This window comes from Arvicanthis niloticus, chromosome 12, assembly GCF_011762505.2.
Source record: "Arvicanthis niloticus isolate mArvNil1 chromosome 12, mArvNil1.pat.X, whole genome shotgun sequence".
Taxonomy (NCBI): domain Eukaryota; kingdom Metazoa; phylum Chordata; class Mammalia; order Rodentia; family Muridae; genus Arvicanthis; species Arvicanthis niloticus.
This window is the reverse complement of record NC_047669.1, coordinates 73,069,015-73,086,804: the sequence shown is the minus strand read 5'-3', so window position 1 is coordinate 73,086,804 and position 17,790 is coordinate 73,069,015. Positions and strand designations below refer to the sequence as shown.

Sequence of the window (17,790 nt, the reverse complement as noted above, 5' to 3'; positions counted from 1 at the left end):
TTTTTTTTTTTTTTTTTTTTTTTTTTTTTTTTTGGTTTTTCGAGACAGGATTTCTCTGTGTAGCCCTGGCTGGCCTGGTACTCACTCTGTAGACCAGGCTGGCCTTGAACTCAGAAATCCGCCTGCCTCTGCCTCCCAAGTGATGGGATTAAAGGCGTGTGCCACCACTGCCCGCAAACGAAACGTTCTTATAGGGGGCCGGAGAGACAGCTCAGTGGTTAAGTGCACTGACTGCTCTTCTGAGAACCCTGGGTTCAGTTTATAGCACCTACATGGCAAGTCACAGCCATATGTAATTCCAATCCTAGGGTATCCAGCGCCCTCTTCTGGCCTCTGTAGGCACTGCTTACAAGTGGCATACTTTCACACAGTCATTCACACTTACATAAATTAAGAATTGCAAGAAGTAAGTCTTGCCAAATGTGGTAGTGCACACCTATAATCCAGGCATTCTGGAAATAGAGGCAGGCAGATCTTTGTGAGTTCCAGGCCAGCCAGGGCTACGTAGAGAGACCCTGTCTGAAAAAAAAAAACCACTGTTTTTTGTTAAGTTTTATAACAACACATTCTGTGCCGGACTTTCTATGATGTGTCCAGGATGACACCTCTGCCAGCTCATCTCTGCCCATCCTGTAATGGACACCCACTTCTGCATCTGTTGGCTTTGAAGGGTGCTTCCATCCTGAAAGTGTAGGTAAGGCCTAATGTGCAGAGGTTTCTTTACAGTCATTAATAGAGGAGCTCCTTGGGGAGTCGAGTGAAGCAAGAGGTGAGCCATTGTAGTTCTTGTTGCTGCTACAACACAAATGACGCCGTCTGAAATCGCTTTCCCTTGGCTCTGGAGAAATCCCCTGGCAGAGGCCTGCCTTTATTAAGTACTAGGACTTAACACTGGGTGCTTAGTGTATGCCAAGGTATCCTTCTGTTTGCACAGCTGAATCTTAAGTCAACATCCTTCCTAATTTTCTGCAGATTTAGCATGTCTAATACATGGCTTTATAAACACTTAAAATATTGCTAACATGATCCTCAGTTTTGTTTTCAGCTCTGATTTACTTGTAAAACTGTCAAATCTGTGTGTTTCTCACAATACATCTCAGCCTACCTACCTTTGAAAATCTTTGTTAAATTATTATTTTATGTGTCTGGGTGCTTTGCCTGAATGTAGGTCTGAGTCTTTGGAGAGCACTAGATCGATCCTCTACAACTTGTGTCACAGACAGTTGTGAGCCTCAGGATACATGGACACTGGGCATTGACCTTGGGTCCTCTTCAAGAGCAGCCAGTGTGCTTAACCACTGAGCCATCCCTCCAGCCCCCATTTTACCTTTCTAAACATGTTTGATGTCACTGAAAAGGTTTATAAGCTAGATGTGGTAGATCAGGAGTTTGAGGCCAGCTAAGGCTACAGAGACTCTTAGACAAAAGTACATACAAAGTTTGAACTGTAGTGTTAGGGATGTGCTCAGTAGTACCACACTTGTGTAACATTGATGAGGCCCTGGGTTCAATCCCCAGCACTGCAAATAAATACATAAATTATATAGCACTTTTTTGTAGCAAAGTTTATATCGGGTCATATAATTTTTCAAATTATATAACATTCTTAGAAATGAGAGGGTACATCCTCAACTTTAATTTCTAATTTTATCAAATGTCTGGTTATTGTCTATGTGCAAATGTCTTTAAGTTCTTTAAAAATTTTATTAGTGAATTTAAGTCTTTTGTTAACCCAGGCCAGTGCCTAAGAAGCCACGTGGGCCTTGACTGTCCCCCATTCTACAATACTTTTAGTGCTAAAGGCTCAGAATTCCTATTTTTATGAGGGGGCAGAAAGCGTGGTAGAATTGTAAATCAAATACTATTTCCTGATCTTGATTTTCTTATCTCTACTTTTGAAGTAAATAAATAGATAAGTCAAGCTGCCCTTTCTAGAGAGGTCAGCTCTGGAGAGTGTGCACTGGTCTTCCGAGGACCCGAGGTGCTTTCCCAGCACATCAGGTGCCTCCCAAAGCCTCCTCCAGCCCTGAGGATCCAGCATCCTCTTCCAGCCCCCTCTTCTGTCCTGCGCAGGCCTTCACCCACATTTTTATTTATTTCCCTGTGGTGTGTAGACATGCAGATGTGCTTGTGCAGGTCAGAAGCCAGCTGAGGAGAGTCAGCTCTCTCCTACCTTGGGGACTGTAGGACTGAGCTTGGGTTGTCACACTTGACAGCAGGTGCCATGACCTGTTGAGCCATCCTGAAGACACACAAACACACAAATTATAACAAAAAGAAAGTATTTTTAAACACTTTTTTTCTTTATGTTGTAGCTTGGAGAATAGTTTTGAACCCATACAATTGTTAATTAGATTAATCCTTACCTGTCTCTCTCTGTCTCTCTCTCTGTCTGTCTCTCTGTCTCTCTGTCTCTCTGTCTCTCTCTCTGTCTCTCTCTCTCTCTCTCTCTCTCTCTCTCTCTCTCTCTCAGATTCTAGGGAGTACGGAATTGTCTCCCAGGTCTTTGAAACTAGTACATTGTTGACCCAGGCCACATGTTAAGATTCAATAGGCAGAGAAAACAGTAACTTCTAGAACCACAAAGGGAACTGTTTTGAACTCAAGATGTTAGTATAGAATTTTACTTGGATAAAAGGCAACACCTCAAGACTAAATAGGAGCAGAGCTTTGTTTTTGTAATAATGAATATCACTGGGCATGTGCTACACACGTGTAATCCCAGTACATAGAGGCAGCCAGAAGGATCTAGAGTTCAAGGCCAGGCAAGGCTACAAATCAAGACCCTGCCTCAAAACAAATAAGCCAAAGCATAGGGAAGGAATTAATGTGCCTAAGCGCTGGCTGGGGAAGCTCACTTGTTAGTAAGTAAGCTGACCTAGGAGTGTGGAGCCAGTGGGGTGTGCTTCTCTCACTTACGGTGACCTAGGAGTGTGAGCAGGTGGGGCACACTCCTACCCATCTAGGGTGACCTAGGACTGTGGAGGTGGGTGCACTCCTCCCGTTGTGAGGATGTGCAGAGGAGGAAGGATCTGGAATGTGTACACCAGCACATCAGTGGATTAGTGCAGTGCACTCTGAAGGATTGTGCTGTGCCTGGAAACACTGCAGTAGGGCCGACGAATGGTGCTAAGTCACACTGACTCGATCAGACGGGTTTGTGCTGAGACGCTGTGGGTGGAATAAGGTAGAACAGCAATATGCACTTAGCCTAGAAAGCCGGGCGGAAGCTGAAACACATGGGTGGGAGATGTGTGCTGTGCCTGTGTAAGTTCTTCTCCCCGCACTGTCCAACACACATGCGCGTGCGCGCGCGCGCGTGCGCGCGCACACACACACACACACACACACACACACACACACACGAATGCACGCGCGCGCGCACACACACACACACAGGCGCACATACACATGCATGCATGCACACACACATGCATACATGCGCACACACGCATGCACACAGGCACACACACAGATGCTGATAAAGGCCTGCTGTTAGCCATGGTTTTCATGGTCTTTATGCACTGTGGACAAACTTCATAATTCCATGTCTTAGAGGTGTGTTTGTGGTTATTTTCTGCATTTGATTTTCTCATCCTAGAGAGCAGTAACTAGTAGTTAGCTACTCAGTATAACTCTCATATAGAGTTCCATTCAGGTCCACAGAGGTCCCAGCATCCAGAGCTGGTTCATGGGCATGAGAGCTATGCAGGTCGCTGGGCCTCTTGTACAGAGGACTCATACTTGGCTTGAGAGCTGCTTTTGTGAACTCAGAAATTCTAGTAATCTATAAAGAAGGTACTCCACTTTTTGTTGGTTTTTTTTGGGGGGGGAAAGTGGGGGCTTTGGGACCTTCAGATTAAAACAACAGATCTATCAGCAAGTATTGAGCAGTCAGTCCCACAGGAGAAAGTATTGTACCTCTGGGTGAGTGTATCATATCAGCAGCTCAGGAGAACAATTAATCTTGTGACAGTTCTAAGTGACGACTGTCAAGCTCCAGCCCAGCTGGTACTGTGAGCTTAGTGGCTCTCAATCCCTTAAGATTCAGTCTCTTTGGCGTCCGTTGCCTCCCTGCTAGGTGGATGGAGGTGCATGCCGCTTTCTCATCCATTCAATACATGCAAAAAAGAATGTACAGAAATGTTCTGAACATGACTGTTGTCAGCAACAAGCTGTAAACTTTTCACACGTGGATGCTACCCTGAAGTAATGTACAGCAATGAGAAAGCGTAGATAGACCTCAGCTGTCACACTGAGAGAAACAAAGTAAAGATGAAGCCGCATGATCGATCTCATTTCTGTGTACTGCAAGGGAAGCTAGTCTGTTAAAATATCCTTAGGGAAAGCAAGGTCATAACCTGATAGGCACTTAGAGCTTCAGATGCTGGGGTGTAGCTCCTGTTGGGACATGAACACATTCACTCCCCACTGCATGAGCTCTATCTACCCTAAGGGTCTGCACACGCCTGTCTGTATTGCTGTAAAGTTTACAATTTGGAAAATTAAACAGTCTAGGTATGGTGGGTCATACCTGTCTCCTACTACTCTGGAAGCCAAGCCAGTGGAACTCCTGGGAACTCAAAGCCATTCCAGGCTACAGCGAGTTCTGGGCCCACTTGGGATGCAGTTTAAAAAACAACAAAGAGGGGCTGGAGAGATGGCTCAGAGGTTAAGAGCACCAACTGTTCTTCCAAAGGTCCTGAGTTCAATTCCCAGCACCCACATGGTGGCTCACAACCATCTGTAATGGGATCTGATGGGGTCTGATGCCCTCTTCTCATGTGTCTGAAGGCAGCTACAGAGTGTTCATATACATAAAACAAATAAATAACTTTTTAAAACAAGAACAACAACAAAGAATTGTGAGATCCTTAAAGTTACTTTAAGAACTTCCCAGGGTATCAACAGCTGGAAACACCTGTCTTAAAGACTGGGGAGAGTGCTCAGTGGGTAAAGATTGTGCCCTCCCAGGGCAAGGACTGAAATCTAGGGCCCTAACCCTCAGAATGCTGTGTACAGCAGCCAGCCTGAATCTCAGAGCAAACTAGCTGTCTAGGCCAGGCCAATGGGATTCAAGTGAGAGACCTGGTCTCAATATATAAGATGATAAGACCTACTGAGGAAGATACCCAATGCCATCCTCTGGACACACAACACACACACACACACACACACACACACACGCACACACACACACGCATGCATGTACACATACCACATCACATACAAAGGGAGGAACTATAGAGCACCTGGGGCTCGGCAGTGAGGTGCTTCTTTGGATTCTCAACATGAATGTTAAAAATAAGCTCGTCATAGCCACACTTGTCATTCCAGTCCCAGGGAGACAGAGACAGGAGAGCTACAGTGGGTATCTTAGTCAGGGTTACTATTGCTGTTATGAAACACCATGACCAAAAGAAACTTGGGAAGGAAAGGGTTTATCTTCTGGCTTACATTTGTATACCACAGTCCACCACTGAAGATTTCAAGCAGGGCAGGAACCTGAAGGCAGGAGCTGATGCAGAGGCCATGGAAGGGTGCCCCTTATTGGCTTGCTATCCATGGCTTGCTCAGCCTGCTTTTTTATAGATCCCAGGACCACCAACCCAGAGATGACATCACCCACAATGGCTGGGGCCTGCCCCATGGATCACTAATTAAGAAAATGCCCTGCAGGCCTGCCTACAGCCCGATCTTATGGAGGCATCTTCTTCTTTTTTTTTTTTTTTAATTTATTATATGTAAGTACTCTGTAGCTGTCTTCGGACACCCTATAAGAGGGCATCAGATCTCATTATGAGATGGTTGTGAGCCACCATGTGGTTGCTGGGATTTGAACTCATGACCTCCGGAAGAGCAGTCAATGCTCTTAACCTCTGAGCCATCTCAGCAGCCCATGGAGACATCTTCTTAATTGAGGTTCCTCTGTAATGTATTCAGCACAAGGATGTTCATTGGCTCAGTCTAGATGAATTGGCGAGCTCTAGGTTTGATGAGAGACCCTGTTTCAAAAAATAATATGGCTGGGCATGATAGTTCAAACCTCTAATCCTAGCACTCATCAAGGAGAAGCTAGTAGATCTGTGCATTCAAAGCCAGCCAAAGCTTTATAGCGAGACTCTGACTCCAAAATATAAATACGATGGAGAGGAAAAGAAGCAGCAATGTCAGCCTCTGGCCTCTAAATATGTGCACACATATGCATGTCTATCCTTACACAGAAGAAGTATATACCACACATGTCTATCCAAACCAAAAAAAATATTTAAAGGGGGTGCTTAGGAGGTGGCTCAGCAGTGAAGAGCAATGGCTGCTCTTTCAGGGGACCCTGTTTTGTTCCCAGCACCCACATGGTGGCTCACAGCCATCGGAGGCTCCCCTCAGGACTCCTCTCTACCTTTTCAGGGACAAGGCACACAGATTGTACACATGCACATGTGCGAGCACAACACTCATACACATAAATCAATCTAAAAACATTTCATTAAAAAATAAATACTAGAAAGGCTTAGAGGGTTTGGACACGGCCCCTCTGTAATCCCTACCCTTAGGAGGCAGAGGCACAGGGAGTCTGCGTGTGAGGTCAGCATTCGCTATACAGTGGGATTAGAAAAACAAGAATCCCCGTCAGCATCCAGACCACAGTTCTACTCTTCTGTTCTTGGTTGTTGAAAGCTTTAGATTACCTTTGAACACTTTTGGCTGGCTTGTGTGGCCCTTGTAAGGCATTTTTGTTGATCTCTTTTAAATACACACAATATTTTTTTACAGAATAGGAAATAGAAATCCTCCCTCACCCCCTTTTTTTCTTTCTTTTTCAAGATTTATTTATTTTATGTATATGACACTGTTGCTGACTTCAGACACACCGGAAGAGGGCATCAGATCCCATTACAGTTGGTTGTGAGCCACCATGTGGGTGCTGGAAATCGAACTCAGGACCTCTGGAGGAGCAGCCAGTGCTCTTAACTGCCCTCTTCCCCTCTTCTTTTTAGACAGAGTCTATCTATCTCATCCAGGCTAGCTTCAAACTTGCATTTCTCCCTCAGCTTACTGAATGCAGGATCTAGCTTGTGCCACCATGCCTGAAACCTGACCCTTCAGAAAGCTCCTGTGACAGCTTGGGTGTTGATCCTAGTCCATCTCTGTCTACCTTTATCTCCTCTCTTAATGACATTTGTGAGAGCCCAGGTTAGCCTTCAACTTTGGATCACCCAGCCGCTTGCACCATGGTGCTGGGATCCCAGGCAAGCACCAGCACTTCTGATGTAGTCTCCTGTTTGATTACTGTCTGAATGTACGTGCTTGAGGGTCACCTTTTCCTCCATGTCTGGATGACTTTTCCAGTTTACTTTCATTTAATAAACAGACCTCATTGTTACTATTTTTAGTTTTTAAATTTTACTTAGATTTTTGCTTTGTGTGTCCGGGTGTTTTACCTGTATGTGTACCATGTGCATGCCTAGTGCCCAAGGCCAGAAGAAGGCCTCAGATTGCCTGAAGCTGGAGTTAGAGATGGTTGTGGACCACCACGTGGGTGCTAGGAATTGAATCTGGATCCCCTGAAAGAGCAGAAAGTGCTCCAGCCCTCAAGAAGACTTTTTTTTTTTTTTAAATCTTGTATCTTTTTTGTTTGTATAGGTAACTATGAAAGGCTTATATTTTCAACAGAGTTCTACAAATGAAGAAGTAACATTTGTATTTCAAGAAAAGGTAAGAATAATTATTTATTGAGATAAAATATTGTCTTTCCATATGTAATTGCTTTTGTTTGGTTTTGACTGCTAAGAGAAAATGCTCAGGCAAAAGTAACTTGAGGGAGAAAGTTCTTATCTCTCAGTTCCAGGCTAAAGTCCACTGTGACAGGGAAGTCACAGTTGCTGGGGCATGAAGCAGCTTGTCACATGGCGTCACATGATAGCTTGTCATATGGTATTCAGAGAGCAAGAGATGAGTGCATGCTGCTGCCCAGCTTTCTCACACACACAGGACCCAGCGATAGAATGGCGCCACCTGCTGTGGGCCAGTCTTTCCATCTCACTAAATGCCATCAAGACAGCTCCCCACAGGCTCACTCAGAAGCCTGTCTCCCAAGCAGTTCTGTTTTGTCAAGTTAACAGTATTAGCACTAGCTATAGCAGTAATGACCCACTAACAAAAGTGTATGTCTTTGTGTTTGTGTGTGTGTGTGTGTGTGGCTTGTGAATGTATATGTGTGTCTATGTGTGTGTGTCTGTTGTGTTATCTATGTGTATGCAGCTTGTGAGTGTGTATGTGTGTATATGTGTGTGTATGTATGGGTATCTTGAAAGTGTATGTGTGTGTGTCTATGTGTATGTGGCTTGTGAGTGTACATATATGTGTGTCTATGTGTGTCTGTGTGTATCTGAAAGAGACACAGAGTCTTCTATAATTCCTCCCTTTTTCATGTGATATAGAAGGGGAGGGGGCAGGCGGTACATAGTCCATGACACACTGTTTGGACTCGATTCTATTCTTTTACCTTTATATTGGTCCCAGGAACCAAGCTCAGGTTGCCAGGTTTGTGGGGCAAGCACCTTTGCCTGTTAGAGCCATCCATGGCCCCCAGACTCACTGTGACATGTGTCATGTGTTAGGCGGAACTAAATGAGAAGAGCTGCAGCCAGCCTCCCCGTATTGTTCCCCTTGACATTTTGTGACAGTGGTGGCTCTGTTGTAATGTGATCGTAGTCTTCAAGGAGCTGCTACAGGGCTGAGGACCCAAGTTTGGGTCCCAGCACCCATGCCAGGTGGCTCACAACTACCCAGGAGTCCAGCTCCAGAGGATCTGGCGCTCTCTCTGGCCTCTGTGGACACTGCACTCATGTGCACAAAAGTCACATATGCACGTAATATTCTTAAATAACGTGCTCTTTAAGAGGAGTTGCTGAATTGGTTGTGCTGTGAAAGGTACTGGGAAGTGAGAGCAAACTCCGAGCCCATGTGGTACCCAGCGAACCCAAGTAAACGGATGGAGCTCAGGAGCACAAGCTCGTGTAGCATCCACAGATCCCCCGCAGCAAGGAGACCTCACTGTGAGCACTGTGCAGAAGCGAGTTTTCAGACTGTGGCCATATGATGGGAATGTCTGTGTTATTAAATAAGAGAGAAAAGCCTTATTTTCTACAAAAAAAAAAAAAAAAAAAAAAAAAAATAGGAGTTTCCTAGACTTACCTTACTTGTTAAGCTTTTAGCAACTTAGTGGTGATTGGTAGAAAGGTTTACATCAAGCCAGATCATCTCCCTGTGGGCTTCAGGATAGAAGCAGGTTCTGTGGGTCCAAGTGTCAGTCAGCTAACCTCCTACCACTGCAGTCGGAAAGAGAACCTCAGGCTTGGCTGCATCCCAGTAAAACACGTCTCCAGGTATAATTAACAAATTCATCAATATTTAATGCCTTCATCTATATCACTAAACAGAAAATTTGAGATCGGGGGCTGGAGAGATGGCTCAGTGGTTAACAGTAATGACTGCTCTTCCAGAGGTCCTGAGTTCAATTCCCAGCAACCACATGGTGGGTCACAACCATCTGTAATGGGGTCTGATGACCTCTTGGTATGTTTGGAGACAACTACAGTGTTCACATAGACATAAAGTAAATAAATAATTCTTTAAAAAAAAAAAAAAAAAGAAAAGAAAATTGGAGATCTAGCAGAAGTGCTCCCAGGATGCTGTGTGTGGTAAATAAAGCACAGTGATCCCCGTGGTGGGTTATGAGCCGTGGGCAGGATATGTCCTCGTGTCACTCAGGGACATGCTTCAGTTCATGGTCTGGAATACAGATGCTCAGGAGAAGTGATGTTATATTAATCATTTAGTCGGATGGCTCTGAATGCTTCAGTTTTGCCTTGGTTGCCTTACTGAAATTCCAAGTTTTAGTAAAAGCTGTTTTTGTATGTACTGTGATGATCTGACTGCTTGAAGTATTTAAGTTAAAATACAGTGTCTGCTGTTCTGGATTATGATGCAGAGTCTGTGTGCACAGCGTCTGCGCTGGCGTTTGAGTGCTTCTAAAATAAAGATAGGAACACTTTTAAAAATTGCAACCCCTAGTTTTTCTTTCTCTTTTTATTATCATATACTATTAGATATTTATTTGTATCTAATTTTTATCTAATATTTTATCTAATTTGTATCTAATATTTATTTATTTGTACCTTTTAGACTTAGGATGCTCACGAGACCTGGCATCCGTTTTATGTTCTCAGTTCTATGTGGACATTTTCACAAGATGAACACATGGTCTCACAGGATGTGTAACACGAGCTTCTGTCATTTGGTTCTAGGAAAATGTCCCTGTTACAGAGGATAACTTTGTGAGAGTTCAAGTCAAAGCTTGTGCCCTGAGCCACATAAACACAAAGGTACCGGTCCTCAGAAAGGGGAATAAGGGTGTCACAGGGTGTTTAGTGTCTGATGGTGACTGATGGCCAAGTGCCAAAAAATTACTTAGACGAACTGAACTTGAATAGTTTTACATTGAGGTAAGTGATCTGATTTGTGTTTTAAATCATTATATGGAAATAATTTTATAAAATTTATTTTGGAGGAGTCTGAAAACTTCTATTATTAAGTCTTGTATGTCAAGGAAGAAATTACCTTCATAAATACAATAAAAATAGAAAGTAGAAACAGTTTAATGACCACTGAGTTGTATGTGTTTCTAGTTAACATTTTTTAGCTATGATTTGTATTCTTGTCATTTCTCTGTCTCACAAACACTTGTCACCAGTCTCATATCACCCACAGTTATCTTTATTATTGGCCATAAAACATGTGGTTTTGGTGAGGTGTGGTGGCACATACTTTTAAACCCAGCACCCTGTTGGCACCAGCTTCTGAGAGTCTGAGGTCTGGTCTACACAGCAAGTCCCAAGTGAGAAAGGACCCAGAGTGAGACCTCGTCTTAAAAACAAGGAAACAATTAATAAGCATAAGTAAATAAATGTGCCATAAGTTAATAATGTCAAATAGTTAAATGCACCTTGATAAGTATTCTCAGGTTTTGTTGTCAGACAAGATCTCACTATGTAGCCCAGGGTGACCCTAAACTCATGGTCCTCCTGACTCAGTTTCCTAGGTACTGGGATTATAGGTGTATTTAACCCCACATCAGATTATCCTCCTGTTTTTGTTTTGGGTTGGGGGGATGGTTGTTGTTTGACTGTGGGTCTTGTTTGGTCTTTTGACTGAACAACTGACACTTATTTTAACCCAGATTTGATGGGTTGCAGCCTGAGATCACAGTGCAAGCATGGTTGTCTCTAGTCCATCTTTCAGGGCTCAAATGGCATCCTGGCTGTGTCCTCACACCTTTCTTCTGTGTGTGCTGCTCCTGGTGTCTTGTTGTCCTAGGTCCCCAGTCCTGCCAGTTAGGAGGTTACTCCACAACTTCACTTACTGCTACTTACCTTCCTAAAGTCCTCCAAACACAGTCACACGGGGCATGAGGGTCAGTCAGTGTGGGAAGAGCCAATTCAGGCTGCAGAACTAAGGAATACAGACAAGAAAACTGATTTGGGTACACATTTTATATGTCCATGGCTGCAGCTGGGCTAATATCTAATGTGTATCTACTAAGGAGAGATGCTGTCCAGTCATGGCTACTATTAAACTTTATTGGACCTGCACAGATTCCAGTTGTGTGGTGTTGGGGATTGAACCTGGACCTTGTGAATGCTAGGCAAACACTCTGCCGCTAACAAACAGAAACGACAGAGAGCAGTTGAATGACTATTATATGCTGCTGAGCAGGATGTCTTTCTGAAGACAGAACATTAACGTAGGAAAATGCGTACAGTGAATGAAAGATGCAGCATGCAGGCGCCAAAACCATGGTTATAATGAAAAATGCACAGAGAGAAAACTAAAGGACTCAGTGGCGGAGCACACACAAGGCTGTGGGTTCAGTCTCCATCCACCACACAGCAAGCACATACAGATATAATATACACATACATATTCGCACACTCAGCGGCAGCGTACCTACGGAGCACACACAAGGCTGTGGGTTCAGTCTCCATCCACCACACAGCATGCACATACAGATATAATATACACATTCGCACACACCCCACACACAACAGACACATAACATGCACACACATACACCACGCACACATAAGAAATACCACACATACAAACACATCACACATACATACCATACACAAACCAGATGTACACACTACACACAACACCCTATACACATAACACACACGTTTATGCACACACCACACATACCACATACACACACACAACACATATATACACACCATACAACACACATGTATACATATAACACACACAACACCACACAGCAGATAAGCACACCACACACAGGCACACAGCACACTATACACACGATACAGCACACATGTGTGTATACACAACATACATGTACACATATAACACATATACCACACACATTACATATGCAAATACCATACATATACACACCTCACATACATGTACACATATAACACATATACACACACATTACATACGCAAATACCATACATATACACACCTCACATACATGTACACATATAACACATATACACACACATTACATACGCAAATACCATACATATACACACCTCACATACATGTACACATATAACACATATACCACACACATTACATATGCAAATACCATACATATACACACCTCACATACATGTACACATATAACACATATACACACACATTACATATGCAAATACCATACATATACACACCTCACATACATGTACACATGTAACACATATACACACACATTACATACGCAAATACCATACATATACACACCTCACATACATGTACACATATAACACATATACACACACATTACATACGCAAATACCATACATATACACACCTCACATACATATTATACACACATACACCACTCATACATACCACACATACCACATACACACACACAAACGAGAGAGAGAGAGAGAGAGAGAGAGAGAGAGAGAGAGAACCCACAATGTTTACGTAAGAAAGTCCTATGGAAAGTGTTAAGCTCCACATTAAAAGAGAAACAAACATCTGGAAAGTCAGGATACATAGAGGAGGGCTTCTCTTTTGTTAGTTTGATTTTTAATTGAAAAATGATGGTGGGTTGGAGAGATGGCTTAGCAGTCAAGAACATTCATTGCCCTTATAGAACACCTAGGTTTGGTTCCCAGCACCCACATGGCAACTTAACTTCAGTTCCAAGAGATCCAACTCAGTCCCTGACCCCTGTGGCACCAGGCACTCATGTGGTGCTTTTACATACATGCATGCAGGCAAAACATTCATACACATAAAAATAAATAAATCTTTAAAAAAAAAAAAAAAAAGCAGACAAACCCCAAACCCCTGTACTTACCATAAGTCCAGAATCATCTTGTGACAGTTTCCTGTGACTACCACCACTCCTCCCTAAGCCCTCTGACCTGGTGACAGTTTCCTGTGACTACCCACCACTCCTCCCTAAACCCTCTGACCTCAGACTGAGGAAAACAATGGTGGCTACTTTTTTTTTTTTTTTTTTAAGACAGAATCTCCTAAATCCCCAAACAGGCCTTAACATAAGATCCTGACACCCCTGCCCCACCTCGGGGTGCTAGGATTGCAGGTTTATGCAGCTCAGGCCTTCCTGTATGCTAGACAAGACTACCTGCTGAGCAATATCCCTAGCCCAGAGCAGGTGATCCTTAGGGGGTGTGAGGAGACCACATCCCTGTCTGCAATGCTGTCTGTTCTCCCTCACCACACTTGAGTGGGTGCCTGGGAAACCATGCTTGGCCAACTGAAATTGCTTGGAGATGAAATTTCACTTCATCTTGACAGAGAAAATGTTAAGGATGTCCTAGTGATTGACTAATAATTCCTGAGATACCAATATCGGTTCTGGGTTGCAGCTCACGGTTCCCACTCTGGATCAGGGGATTTTGTGAGATTTTTGTAATTTTTTATATTGTCATTCCAAAAGTGAATCTATTTGCTATTCTGTGGCTTGAGTTTTTATTGTTCCCACTTTCTCATATGTCAGAGATGGGTTTTTATTGTTTGGTGTTTGTTGTTGTTTTGGTTTTTGATCCACTCTGTAGCCCAGGCTGGCCATGAGAGCTCACAGTGTTGCTCAGACTAGCCTCCAGCTTAAGATCTCCTGCCTCTGTCTCCAGCATGCTGCTGTTAAGGCAAGGGTTGGGATTATAGTGCTGTGTCACCATGGGATTACCATGTGTTACCATTGGGATTATAGTGCTGTGTCACCATGTAATACGGACTCTAGTCTTGATAATACTATGTTGACACATTCTGTCATGGTTTAGCTTCTGGCAGAAATGAAGATGGAAAAGGATTTCTTCCCTGTTGGAAGAGAAGTTGCTGGAATTGTATTAGAGGGTAAGTATTATCTGTATTTTCTACAGTAAAAGAAATTTAGCCCAGCACTGGTGGCATAGGCCTTTAATCCCAACACACTTGAGGCAGAGGCAGGTGGATCTCTATGAGTTTGAGGTCAGCTTTGTCTTCCAAGCAAGCTCTAGGACGGCCAGAGCTAAACAGAGAAACCCTGTCGCAGAAAAAAAAAAAAAAAGAAAGGAAGGAAGGAAGAAAGGAAGGAAGGAAGGAAGGAAGGAAGGAAGGAAGGAGAAACAAATTAATTTAATAATAGCTAATAAAGCTACCAACACATAAGATAATACATTTTATAATATAAATTTATTTAAAAGTCCTTTTTAAAAGTTGAAACTAGGACTGAGTTTATGATTGAAGAACTTTATACTTCAGTAAAAATTTCAGTTTTGACTCCTATGTAACTGTATTGAAGTTCTGTGATGTGGCAGCTGAATCCCAGAGCCTGGCTTTCTTTTGAGCTTTTCTAATGATCTGCTCATTTGTGTGTATTTGTTTTTCTTATTGATAACTCTCGAGGACAGACGCTGTGTTGTTAAGTGTGGAATGGGTAAGCAACAAGCGGACATCATGACCATCTAATCAGACTTCTGCCCATAGTCTGACCAGGTTAAAGGAGGAAGAGACTGTTTACATAAGTGGATGTATCGTCCGTGTTCTAACAAAATCACAAGTAAACCTCAATGCGGCCCACCCCATAGACTTACTCAGAGGTTAGCAGTGATCCGTGTGGGAGCTGAGTGGATTAAACACTGGTCAGGAATTGGTTCTCAGTGAGTGAGCTAGCTCTACTTAGAAACAAATTACTTCATAGACTTAGGGTCCTTGTTCTATACCTTAAAATCATTATTTACTTTACAAATACTTTAGGGTGATCCAAACAACTTCACTGGTCATTTCTCATCAGAAAGAACAATGGTGACTTCTGCATATCCAGGATAAACTGTTTGACTTAAAGCGAACTGAAACCGCCATTCATGCAGTTGCTGAGGGTGGTGTACATTTGGTCTAAAGCTGACTGATACGAGTAACTTGGACTTGTTTGTAAACATTACACAAAAGGATGATTTGGGGCTGAGTGTGTAGCATGGTGGTAAAATGCTTTCCTAACATGCACAGGGCCATGGGTTCAGTTCTTAGAGCTGACAGAAAAAACGGAAAATTATCCCTCAAATATAGGAGGACAAAGGAATGTATGAACACAGAGTGGTCTCAGAAAGACACAGACCTGAGAGGAGCCCAGAGCCGGCCAGACTCTCGGTAAGCACTACACATGAGATTACTAGATTACTGTTAAAGGGAGTGGCAGACCAGTCCCTAGGAAGAAGACTAACATGAAGTATGTCACAAAGTCCATAAGCTAGACAGTGATGACAGAAGAGGGACTGACGGAAGCAATAGTGAGGAAAGGAAGCCGGCAGGAGTTGATAAGCGAGTGGCCTTAGGGAGAGCGGAAGCGTGAGGACTGTGACTGGCATAACCAGGAGAGCTCACACTTTCACTGTTGAGGAAGGGGAGCTCACACTTTCACTGTTGAGGAAGGGGAGCTCACACTTTCACTGTTGAGGAAGGGGAGCTCACACTTTCACTGTTGAGGAAGGGGAGCTCACACTTTCACTGTTGAGGAAGGGGAGCTCACACTTTCACTGTTGAGGAAGGGGAGCTCACATTTTCACTGTTGAGGAAGGGGAGCTCACACTTTCACTGTTGAGGAAGGGAGCTCACACTTTCACTGTTGAGGAAGGGAGCTCACACTTTCACTGTTGAGGAAGGGAGCTCACACTTTCACTGTTGAGGAAGGAGAGCTCACACTTACATTGTTGAGGAAGGAGAGCTCACACTTTGACTGTTGAGGAAGAGAGCTCACACTTTGACTGTTGAGGAAGGGGAGCTCACACTTTGACTGTTGAGGAAGGGGAGCTCACACTTTCACTGTTGAGGAAGGAAAGTTCACACTTTCACTGTTGAGGAAGGGAGCTCACACTTTCACTGTTGAGGAAGGGAAGCTCACACTTTCACTGTTGAGGAAGGGGAGCTCGCACTTTCACTGTTGAGGAAGGGGAGCTCACACTTTCACTGTTGAGGAAGGGAGCTCACACTTTCACTGTTGAGGAAGGAGAGCTCACACTTTCACTGTTGAGGAAGGGGAGCTCACACTTTCACTGTTGAGGAAGGGAGCTCACACTTTCACTGTTGAGAAAGGGGAGCTCACATTTTCACTGTTGAGGAAGGGGAGCTCACACTTTCACTGTTGAGGAAGGGGAGCTCACACTTTCACTGTTGAGGAAGGGAGCTCACACTTTCACTGTTGAGAAAGGGGAGCTCACATTTTCACTGTTGAGGAAGGGGAGCTCACACTTTCACTGTTGAGGAAGGGGAGCTCACACTTTCACTGTTGAGGAAGGGAGCTCACATTTTCACTGTTGAGGAAGGGGAGCTCACACTTTCACTGTTGAGGAAGGGAGCTCACACTTTCACTGTTGAGGAAGGGAGCTCACACTTTCACTGTTGAGGAAGGAGAGCTCACACTTTCACTGTTGAGGAAGGGGAGCTCACACTTTCACTGTTGAGGAAGGGGAGCTCACACTTTCACTGTTGAGGAAGGAGAGCTCACACTTTCACTGTTGAGGAAGGGAGCTCACACTTTCACTGTTGAGGAAGGAGAGCTCACACTTTCACTGTTGAGGAAGGAGAGCTCACACTTTCCCTGTTGAGGAAGGGAGCTCACACTTTCACTGTTGAGGAAGGGGAGCTCACACTTTCACTGTTGAGGAAGGGAGTTCACACTTACACTGTTGAGGAAGGGAGCTCACACTTTCACTGTTGAGGAAGGGGAGCTCACACTTTCACTGTTGAGGAAGGGAGCTCACACTTACACTGTTGAGGAAGGGAGCTCACACTTTCACTGTTGAGGAAGGGAGCTCACACTTACACTGTTGAGGAAGGGAGCTCACACTTTCACTGTTGAGGAAGGGAGCTCACACTTACACTGTTGAGGAAGGGAGCTCACACTTTCACTGTTGAGGAAGGGAGCTCACACTTTCACTGTTGAGGAAGGGGAGCTCACACTTTCACTGTTGAGGAAGGGGTGCTCACACTTTCACTGTTGAGGAAGGGAGCTCACACTTTCACTGTTGAGGAAGGAGAGCTCACACTTTCACTGTTGAGGAAGGGGAGCTCACACTTTCACTGTTGAGGAAGGGGAGCTCACACTTTCACTGTTGAGGAAGGGAGCTCACACTTCACTGTTGAGGAAGGGAGCTCACACTTTCACTGTTGAGGAAGGGGAGCTCACACTTTCACTGTTGAGGAAGGGAGCTCACACTTTCACTGTTGAGGAAGGGAGCTCACACT

The 17,790-nt window shown here is 44.0% G+C and overlaps 1 protein-coding gene across 1 annotated transcript in view; it reads left to right on the top strand.

The window, feature by feature from the left end:
* Cryzl1 (crystallin zeta like 1) overlaps positions 1-17,790 on the top strand; it is a 44,588-nt gene that overhangs the window by 4,467 nt on the left and 22,331 nt on the right. Inside the window, exons 2-4 of the mRNA XM_034515705.2 lie at positions 7,645-7,716; positions 10,311-10,388; positions 14,352-14,424. Of these exons, the coding sequence (XP_034371596.1) occupies positions 7,651-7,716; positions 10,311-10,388; positions 14,352-14,424 (217 nt within the window). The 5' untranslated portion in view covers positions 7,645-7,650. The remainder of the gene's footprint in view (positions 1-7,644; positions 7,717-10,310; positions 10,389-14,351; positions 14,425-17,790) is intronic.